Source organism: Octopus bimaculoides, chromosome 4, assembly GCF_046866305.1.
Source record: "Octopus bimaculoides isolate indiv1 chromosome 4, ASM4686630v1, whole genome shotgun sequence".
Taxonomy (NCBI): Eukaryota; Metazoa; Mollusca; class Cephalopoda; order Octopoda; family Octopodidae; genus Octopus; species Octopus bimaculoides.
In genome coordinates, this window is record NC_142931.1 from 99598998 (window position 1) to 99610533 (window position 11536).

Sequence of the window (11536 nt, forward strand, 5' to 3'; positions counted from 1 at the left end):
GTTCTGGTCCTGTCTAAAATGCGAAACATAAGGTAGATGAAACAATAATGTGAGAGGAAACATCTAAAGATAACTCTCATTAACAAGGCATGTCAGAATTTTATGTTAGAAGAATAAAGTCTGAGATAAAAATAGTCTGTTCTGAGCACTGTTGAGATAGTAACAAGTTCACCTCAAAAGACTTCTATACTAACCAGAATGCTGTATAGTATTATTCTATGTAAATCAATATCTTCAACTGAAAGTAGCCAATAATTGCTCATTTATTAGATCAAAGGAAGTGGGAAATTCCAAAATTTTAATTATAAAAAAGAAGTAAATAAAAGTGTTAGAAAAAAGATAAGGAAATTCAAATGGAAATGGAAAAACTATAAAGGAATTTGAAATTGTAAGTTAAAACTGTTGTTTTCCTAAGATACTTTGCAGTAGTTGGCACCTCAAACCACGCTTGTTTATTTGTAAAAGAAATTAGCTGAGAAATGGTTTTATTTGTAGAACACTGCACAAAGTTGAAGAACAGAATAATAATATCAGTTCTAGTTGCAAGGAAATGGATAATGTGTATAACAGTTTATCAGATAACAGACAGTTTATCAAAGACAGAAGTGAATAGATAAGTTGCAAAGTTTAAAAATGCTGTACATGATGTGAATATCAGTGTTAGATTTCTTTATATTATTGTCAGTATTTTCTTTTACTAACATTAGCTAGGTGACACACACATACACATAGAGTGTGTGTGTGTGGTCACCAAAACATGTGTAAATACAGTGTCATTTTATAATATACGTTCCAGACTTTATGCACACACGTATCTGAATGTGATTTTGAAGTGTTGTTTGAGAAGGGCACTTTTGATTATTGCACTGAGAAGATTTAGCTTCCATGCAATAAGACTAACTTAAATTCAATAAAATAGATAGATATGTGACATTTTAAAGAAATAGCTTTAGTGTTGAGAGACAAAAAAAAAAAAATGATATTCAATGTATAAAAAAATAATGGTACGCATGTTTATGAAAGTTAGGTCTTGGTCAGTTTAAGAAGTATATCTTAGATATTTATTTATATACCACATCTCTACACTATTTTATAGATACAGAATATAGCTAGAGCATAACGGATTACTGAAGTATCATTTTATGAAAAATAAATATTTAAAGTGTAACAAGCTTTAATCTTCCCAAACTGACATATAATGATGGCCCAAAAGCTAGGTTGAAACTATATACAGACTAATATTTCTCTAATGATTTAATTCTAGTAAAAAGCAGTTGATGGAAGAGAATCTTAAGAAATTGATAGTAGCATGACTTGAAGAAAATGGCTGAAAAGGCAACAAAATATAATGAGGCAGTGTGCTAAGGAAGTAAAGATAATCAGAAGGAAGTGCAGAAGTTTAATAGTTATTATAGGAAAGAAGGAGTGAAGTGAATTTGAACAGCTTCAAAATGAACTAAAAAATATATTGTCTTGCTAAGTATTTAGTTTTTCTGCTCTTTCTTAATTTTTATGTTTAAACTTAAATACTTTTTATTGAATAACCATAATTTTTGGAAATAATTATCAGTGCCAGTTGCTTTATTGTCTGTTATTTAAAATAGAACACAAATTACTTATTATTCCCAAGAACATTCCATAGACATCTGTAACTGGAATATAAAATATGAGCAGTTCACAAAATATACAGAAAACAGTATAATTTGCTAAATTATATCAAAATGCTTGAAGTTATCTAAAAATAAGCACAAATTGTTCTATAAATTGATTTCAAAAATTTCTAAAAGTTTATGTGGATAACAATCTAACTGCTAACACACACGTGCATAACAGTGAACTACAAGATTTTTGAATAAGTTCTTTCTTAAATCCACCTCTTTTTAATGTTATCACACTCGTGTGGTAACATGGAATTTTTGTCCTTTTATTACTTTATCAAGTATTCAACTCCATATACCACACATTGCACAAATCACTCTTTACTTCAGTCACTTTATAGAGAGTCTCTTAGTTATAGCAGTCATATCTTCTACACTATTTAACATCGTTGCTCCCTAATGATGGTGTATATGACAATATAATATAATGATGCAAACTACAAAATACTGACATTCACAACTTTACTGAACTTTTTAATGCCACAAATACAAACTACACTAGCTGACATACAGATGAGTCAACAAACTGGTCATTCAGTTAGAAAGAAATAGCAGCCAAATCTCCTTCAAACAACACTACCATCTTCAAAAAGAAAGGACACACTGGATAATCACAGAGTTAAACAACACCAGTGATGTCTGCCAAACATAATACAATAATCGTTCTCACAGATATCAAGAGTAACTAGACTGACAGAAACAGAAAACATCAAATCCCAAATACACACCATTTGTTTAAATATGCAGTGACACTGAACACTCTCACGAACACATAACATTCAACATGACATAAATGCACAATATATGGAGACAAGACAGAGAAAGTATTATCTTCTTAACTGCAACTCACAAACTTTGGTAAATAATATGCAAACCTAAAGAAACAAATGACAACCCAGAGAGACAAATATGACATTAGTAATCAAATAAGTGAAATCAAACTACTTCGACTATCGATTTAACTTTAGCATAAAGTGTCTGTAAACTCCCACTCACATATCCATTATATACCACACATAAGGTATCTGTAAAATCCTACTCCCGTAACCTTCATATCTTATGCATTAGGAGTTCTGTAAAATCCCATAGCTATAATCATCATATACCACACATATATTAACATCATGTGAATCTGCTGTTGAATAAAAACTTTTCCACTTCTTTCTGTTCAAAATCTGAGTCGTCCACTGCTGTAAGAATTATTTCCAGTCATTCTGTCTACCACTGGATAATTTTTATTAGTCTGTGTCTTATACATTCTTCATTATAGTCTTTACCCAAATGAATTGTGCGACCAGTTCAATGATATTGAAATGTAATTTGGAGTTCTCTTAAGTTCTCCACCCTACAAACTGTATGTACAACACAAAGAAAATGCATAGCAAAACACAAAAACATTCCAATATGATTTCATTCCTGAAACCAAATAAAAATCAAAGCCAGAATTTATCATACTCGTAGCTCTGACTACTGTCCTCAAAATCAGTTTGCAACTACAACCCTACATCAAATAAACCACATGGTCACCAAATTTGCCTTTGCCATGTCCACAGAATGAGAGAATGAGAGAGAGAGAGAGAGAGAGCTAGAGAGAGAAACACACACATACATACATACATACAGTGAAGTGTATGAAAGTACAAATAAATTGATTACCATAATATGCTATATCATAAATTACATTTCAGAAAAGAAAGAAGACATTGATACATACAAAAATACAAATTTCAAACAATTTCAATGAAATCTAGCCTTCATCATTTTACATAGTTAACTTTTAATATGTACATATATGCACACACACACATAAAATTGAATGTGGCACTTAAGTTTAGGCACCAGAATATAGTATAGTATTATCCAAACAATTCCCAAAACAAGGTGATCAAAAATCAAAAAAAAAGCAACACAGATTTTCAAGGTTATTGCATTGTTTTGATTTTATATATCAGGACGACCTGGGCTGAGGTGGTGAGGCAAGACCTTCGTACATTGGGCCTCACCGAGGCGATGACTACTGACCGAGACCTTTGGAAATGTGCTGTGCGTGAGAAGACCCGGCAAGCCAAGTAAGATCGTTGCCAGTGCCCCTGGACTGGCTCTTGTGCGGGTGGCACATAAGATGCACCATTTTGAGCGTGGCCATTGCCAGTACCGCCTGACTGGCCTCTGTAGGATTTTCGAGTGAGATCGTTGCCAGTGCCCCTGGACTAGCTTGTGCGGGTGGCACATAAAAGACACCATTTCGAGCGTGGCCATTGCCAGTATCGCCTGAGTGGCCTTCGTGCAGGTGACACGTAAAAGCACCTACTACACTCTCTGAGTGGTTGGCGTTAGGAAGGGCATCCAGCTGTAGAAACTCTGCCAAATTTAGATTGGAGCCTGGTGTTGCCATCCGGTTTCACCAGTCCTCAGTCAAGTCGTCCAACCCATGCTAGCATGGAAAGCGGACGTTAAACGATGATGATGATATATATATATATATACACACACACACACACACACATATATATATATATATATCCTGAACTATACGGTCGTTATATCGACGACTGTATCGGTGCCACCTCACTCTCCCGCGAACATCTTGACTCGTTCCTCTCTTTCGTTCAATCCTTCCATCCTGCCCTCCACTTCTCCTGTACTATTTCTGACATCTCTGTCCCCTTTCTCGACATTTCGGTCAGCATCCTTCACTCCGCTCTTAGCACCTCCATCCACTACAAACACACAGACTCACACTCCTATCTCAACTTCTCCTCCTCCCACCCTAAACACACAAAACTTTCCATCCCCTATTCCCAATTCCTCCGTCTACGCAGACTTTGTAGTGACAGCCATGACTTTGAGACTCAGTCTCAACTCATGGCTCGCCACTTTAGCCTGCATGGATATCCACCCACCACCATCCACACCGCCCTTGCCAGAGCACGTTCTGTGGACCGTGCATCTGTTCTCTCCCCCCGAACCCGCCCTGCCGTTTCCTGCCTCCCTTTTCCTCTCACCTACCATCCCACCACCCTACCCCTCCAACGCTCCATTCTCCGAGCTTTCTGGCGCCTCCAGTCCGACCCCTCCACCTCCCACATCTTCCCTAATCGACCCCTCCCCTCCTTCAAACGAGCCCATAACCTACGAGACCTCTTGGTCCACAGCTTCTTCCCCAACCCAACCTGGCTCGTTCCCTTGCTCCTGCCCACGCTGCCGCACTTGCCCTTACCTCTCCAACACCACCCTCCTCACCAGCACCCATCACCGACTCCTTCACCTGCACTTTCACTAACATTATCTATTGTATCTCCTGCTCTCTCTGCCATTCTCTGTACATCGGACAAACGGGGCGCCGCCTGGCTGACCGATTCGTGGAACACCTCCGAGACATCAACGTTGGCAAATGACACCCCGGTGTCACGCCATTTCCGTTCTGCCGGTCACTCCTTGCAGCAACACCTGTCCGTGTTTGGATTGTCCATGCACAGGGGCCATCCGGACTCCCATTTGCACCGTGAACAGGTATTAATCTTCTCTCTTTGCTCCTTTGCACCACATGGGCTCAACCCCCCCCCCCCCCCTCCTTCGACTCCTACTTCTCTGTACGTCTCTTCACTCCCACTTCTCTTCACCCCTACTCTTTCTCTCCTCTCTATCACTCTCTTCTCTCTTCCTCTCTCTCACTCTTCTCTCTTCCTCTCTCTCACTCTCTTCTCTCTTTCCCTCTCTCTTCCTCTCTTCTCCCCCCTCCCATACCCACCTTCCCCCTCTCTTACATCCACCTTCCCCTTCCCCCTTCATCGTCAACCCCCCCTCATAAGCTCATCCCAACACTCTTACTTCTCTTCATCCCTACTCCTCTCTTCCTTTCCCTCTCTCTCACTCTCTTCTCTTTCTCTTCCCCCTCCCATACCCACCTACCCCCTCTCTTACATCCACCTTCCCCTTCCCCCTTCATCGTCAACCCCCCTCATAAGCTCATCCCACCCCACCCCAACACACTCCTACTCTACCTTCCCACTCCACCCCATCCAATTCCTTACACCCACCACCACCACCACCCTACCTCTACCCCCACCTCAGCCTATCCCACACTCCACCCATGCCTTCCCCACCTCCCAACACCCTCACACCACCCACCTCCCAACACCCTCACATCACACCATGCACACACTACAATTGACCAACTCCTTTCTCCCCTCCCCATTTTCACACATGCATATGTCAAAATCACCAGCATTCTATCTCTCACACACACACAGCCCTCGTTCTTCGATCACCGTTCTTTCTCCCCCTTTTGTTATCTCCCTGTTTTCTTAGCTCTCCTGTGTAAAAAATTTCTAACTTCCGGTCAGCCATAGCTATGATTGACCGTTGACCGAACACTATTCAATTTTTTTTCTCCGTGTTTTTCTCCTTGTCTCCGTATTCTTTCTGTTGAAGAGCGTAGCTCGAAACGTTAAAGACTTTCCACATTCCCGAGCGTCATACTAATACATCCTTTTGTTGTTTACATCACCTGTCCTCGTCTGTTGTTGTTTTTTCGTACATTCTCCCATATATATATATATATATATATATATATATATATATATATGTATGTATATATACACATACATATATATATATATTGTTGTTGTTGGCACTCCGTCGCTTACGGCGTCGAGGGTTCCAGTTGATCCGATTAACAGAACAGCCTGCTCGTGAAATTAACGTGCAAGTGGCTGAGCACTCCACAGACACGTGTACCCTTAACGTAGTTCTCGGGGATATTCAGCGTGACACAGAGTGTGACAAGGCTGACCCTTTGAATTACAGGCACAACAGAAACAGGAAGTAAGAGTGAGAGAAAAGAGTACAGCAGGGTTCGCCACCATCCCCTGCCGGAGCCTCGTGAAGCTTCAGGTGTCTTCGCTCAATAAACAGTCACAACGCCCGGTCTGGGAATCGAAACCACGATCCTATGACCTGGAGTCCGCTGCCCTAACCACTGGGCCATTCCGCCTCCACATATATATATATAGACATATATGTACATACATATATATATATATACACACACATATATATATATATATGTATATATATATACACACACACATATATATATATGTATATACACACACACACACACACACATATATATATATACACACACACACACATATATATACACACACACACACACACACATATATATATATACACACACACACACACATATATATATATACACACACACACACACCGCACACATATATATATACACACACACACACACATATATATATACACACACACACACACATATATATATATGTTCATACATACATATATATATATGCACACACACACACACACACACATTATAATGTCTCAATACATATGTTGTAATTAGACAATACTTAAACCTGCAGCCAGCACACAATTCAGGACTGGTGCCCAACATACTGAGAACTTAACAGACACACTTTCAACATAAGACAATGTAAAATATCCAGAGGAACTCACACTTTACATAACAATAAAATACTAACTCTAGACAAACACCCTTAATGCCACAGTCTAATGTTCACCACTCATATATTACAATATAGCAACAGGAGCCAAGAAAACACTTGACATTCTTAAATCTCTAACATCAAGCACTTAAGGGAGATGCAAAGAAACAATTAGTACATAGAAAACAATTATTTCACCCACGTTGGAATATACAAACACTATTCATTTCATTTCCTTCACAACAATCTTAAGCAAGAATATACAATAACCCCACACAATCAGCAATTCAAGCTAACAAGGAAGTCTGAATGTGGTCACTATGACCTACATGTAATAGCAGCTACATCCCACTCATCTTCATACAAGCTTATTTGGGACTAAAGAAAAGACTGTGCAATAAAGACTAGCACCAACCCCACATTATCTCACATACTATCTACACACAAAGAATACACTAGCACCTCTAAGTACATACAATGCCCACAAGACACTTAGGCATAATTTTAAATGAAGACATACAAACATACATAACAAGAAAATCCCTAAGTTAATGGGAGCAGATATTTCTGCTGGAATGAGGTAATGAATGGATGGGAAAGAAGTTCTCTAATGATCATCAATATTCTGGGAATGATGTTGATGGATATATGAGTATATGAAATATGATGTCAGTAAGAAGCCATTGGCTGGTTTGTACAGTTCTTATAGAAAAGGTTTAAATCAATGCTGTTACAAAAGTTATTTCTAGGGACAAGCATGACTGAATAGTTTCCATCTCTTTGTATGGCACTTGTCAAGTGTCTTTAGTCAAAGCTTTATGTCTTAGTTCAGTCAAAGGTTTATGACAAAAACTAGATACATGAAAAATATTTGGAAGCCACTGGATGGATTGCACTGTGCTGTAAAAGTTCAGCCTTAACATATGCTGTATATTGTTTTGTCTGAAGATTATGTTAAGAGTGTAAATGTCTGTGGTATGCCCAGTTGCTTACAAGACGGACTGGTACCTATAAGTGAAAGGGCCAACCTTGTTACACACAATACCACACTAAGTCTGAGTGAGGGTTCTGTTAAAGGTACAAATGGCTACAGAATACTCAACCACTTACATTGTAATGCAAAGCTGAAGGGTACCTGAAATTAAAAGGGTCAGCCCTAGCATGCAATATTACACTGAATCAGTTTGAGGATTAAATTAAGGATACATGTGGTATATTCTTGTGGTACATTCATCCACTTACATTATAATTCAATGAGTAGAAAGTTCCAGTAAAACTGATGATAAATTCATTTATCTTTAGGTATTCTATGTATAGGATTCAGGCATCTATGGACATAATGTTTAAAATGTAGTTATAGAAACAACACAAATCAACAACTAAGAAGATTCTTAATAATAGAAATATACCATCTGTAAAATAATGACTGATGGCATCTAGATCCCACATTATTTCTCCGGTTTGTCCACCAGTGATACCACGGATCTTGATGTCCCAGAACCGAGAGGAATTGCTTTCATCTGAAATAGAAATGAAAACAAAAAAATAATATAAACTTTTAATAGCAAATTTTAAAAACATAATTAATGCAGTACATTCATAAAATAACATTGATATTATGGCTAAAATTTATGAACTCTTGTAATAAATTCAAAAGGGATTACACCTATCTTGTTCCTTACCTGCCTCACTATAATTAGCATGTGGTATATTCTAAATCAATCTAAGTAGTAAACTAAATTCCATAAAAGACTGCTAACCATGATGGCCATCCTGTGTTTTCTGTCAAATAGTGTAACTACCTGATAGAAACAGGTTTTTAAGATGATAGTAGGATGTGATTTGCAGAAGGGTTATTGCTATTTCTTATTTCTTTATTGCTCACAAGAGGCTAAACAAAGAGGGGACAAACAAGGACAGACAGAGGGATTAAGTCGATTACATCGACCCCAGTGCATAACTGGTACTTAACTTATCGCCCCCGAAAGGATGAAAGGCAAAGTCGACCTCAGCGGAATTTGAACACAGAACGTAAAGACAGACGAAATACCGCTAAGCATTTCACCCGGTGTGATACCGTTTCTGCCAGCTCACCGCCTTAGGATTATTGCTGTTTCTAGCAAGTTGAGTAACTGCAAAAAAGCTGTTGGTTTGTATCTATAGTACTTGACATTATGATTATAGTATGGTAAAGCCAGGAAAATGTAATTACAGTTACTGTTACAGGTAGATTCTGTGAAGAAATTATTTCCTTCTGAAAGTGATTGCCACAAGGTGCATGTTGCCAAAATATATAATGGAGTTTGTAAATATCCTTTTGTGTTAGTATATGTACATTTTTATATATGTAGGAAGAGGAGCATGAATGACAAAATTCCTTTTTAGGTTAAAGAAATGAAGATGCATTTAATTTCAGATGAGAAGAGTTGCAGTCACAGCCCTTGAGGAGATTGCTAAGTGAAAGGAAGGCTATATGGTGGGATGATCAGTTGGTCGAGGGCTATAGTTTGCTGAGAATTTTTCAAAAGTGGAATGTATCCAGGAAATAGGAAAAGTAAAAAGTTGGAGACTGTAGTGTTATTCTATAATAGTAAAATGAAACAGACTGTTTAGTAGGGAGGGAGAGAGAGAGAGAGGGAGGGAGGGAGAGAGAGAGAGGGAGAGTGCAAGAAGCGAGTGGAGGATCCACAAGTGCAGAATGATTGTTTGTTTAAATCTAGTTGGTGACGTGAGTAGCAGATGCAGCCACAGAAGCTCATAGACAAGCTGTTAAAAGGATAATGACCCAGCACTAAGAGAGAGAGAGAGAGAGAGAGAGAGAGAGAGAGAGAGAGAGAGAATATTTAACATGATAATGAAAGGGCCAGCATTTCAATGCTAACCGAATTTGTGCCTTGAAAAATATAAATAACTACATAAAATGGATTTAAATTCTATATTTTAATCAGCATAACAAAATAATAAATCTTTTGAAAAAACAACAACAACATAAAACAAGTATTTGAAATAAAGTATATATGTAGATTAAGGTAGTTACACATTCAGAATGCCAGCTGTTTTGACAGGTTAGGATTCCAAAGTACATAAAAAACACTAATTAATATATATTTTAATGGCTTATAGTTAGTTGGTTCATTCTTGAACACTGAGATAGTTGTATGAATTGAAGTAGATTTTTTATAACTGGATGATAAGCCACTTACCCATGAACAAGCTTGGTTGGCTAGAATAAAGTGATTTGGCTAACAGCAAAATAAAATGTCTGTGGAAGAGTTTTGAACTGATGACCTCTGCACCTCAAGCACTCAGCTACTGCAGTATTAATAGTGCAGCAGCTGAGTGCTTATTGAGAGAAAATCAATATACTAGATTGGCCTTAACAAATTCAAGGAATTTTGCATTTGAGAAAATAAAATATAAATGGTAAACACTAAGGCTGCATTGTTATTGAATGTGTGCCAAAATACAATAAAATTTTGGAGAGCTAGAAACAATCTTTATACATCTTGGTAAGACATCATTATTAAGTTGTGCTTTACTGCTGGATATGAAGATGATGGTTTCTGCTTAACTACTGATTTCATACTATAATGCTAATTGTTGTTACTGCTGAGTAGACTTATGAAATGGAAGAAAATGATAAAACTACTGAGCATAATTAACAAGTGAAATATCCCCATGAGATATGCCAAACTTCAATATCAACTATTTTCTCCAAGCTCCTTAGACAAAATATTTGACAACAGCAAGAGTAGTAATTTGAGAGTACAGCTTGGATCATTTACTGAGTCCTGTGTCTCAAAATCATTGTTTGTTGTTAATGTTTACCTGGCAGACTAATGACCAAAAGTATCCCAGCTGTGTTCGCGTTTTTTATTCAGACACTAAGACGACAATATTTAATGCGTACTTTCTTTTTACTACTAGAGGGTGTAATTTGAGAGAAATATGGCATTATTTTTAGCAGGTTGAAGGCTTTCTAGAGGCTCCCATTGTAGTTTGAAATAGAGGGTGCTAGGTCATAGTAACAGTAGGAGGTGTATATACAATACTCATGTTGTTTAACTCCATGTTAGAGTTACAATCAAAGGCATCCTAGCTGAGATTAATATGCCTGATTTGTCCCCAAATATTTCTTTTTAAGATACTAGGGTGTAGTTTGATAGAGAATTAGCTATTATCTTTGGAAGGTTAAAATGACTACAGAAGAAGCTCTCTTTCTGTCTCTGTAAGGTTGAATTTTTGAGAAAATGTTTGATAAAGATGTTTATTTGCTGTTAATATAGAAATATTTATTACTTGCTGTGAAATAGTATCAACTTTGTTAGAGTTGTTGATACTATTCATTGATTTATTCAAGTATCATAAAGTTTGTTTGGTGATTGC

The 11536-nt window shown here is 37.5% G+C and overlaps 1 protein-coding gene across 17 annotated transcripts in view; it reads right to left on the bottom strand.

The window, feature by feature from the left end:
• LOC106872160 (E3 ubiquitin-protein ligase HECW2) overlaps positions 1 to 8746 on the bottom strand; it is a 105148-nt gene extending 96402 nt beyond the window's left edge. For 9 of the 17 annotated variants that reach the window (XM_089351110.1, XM_089351106.1, XM_089351109.1 and 6 more), the window contains exon 1: positions 8560 to 8673. Coding sequence is in view for 8 of the 17 variants with exons in the window: in XM_089351101.1 (XP_089207227.1) it covers positions 8560 to 8731 (172 nt within the window). In the remaining 9 variants the exon portion in view is untranslated. Of the gene's footprint in view, positions 1 to 8559 lie in introns of all 17 variants that reach the window. The other 8 variants (XM_089351101.1, XM_089351097.1, XM_089351100.1 and 5 more) reach the window with 2 other exon arrangements.
• Between the last annotated feature and the right edge of the window lie 2790 nt (positions 8747 to 11536).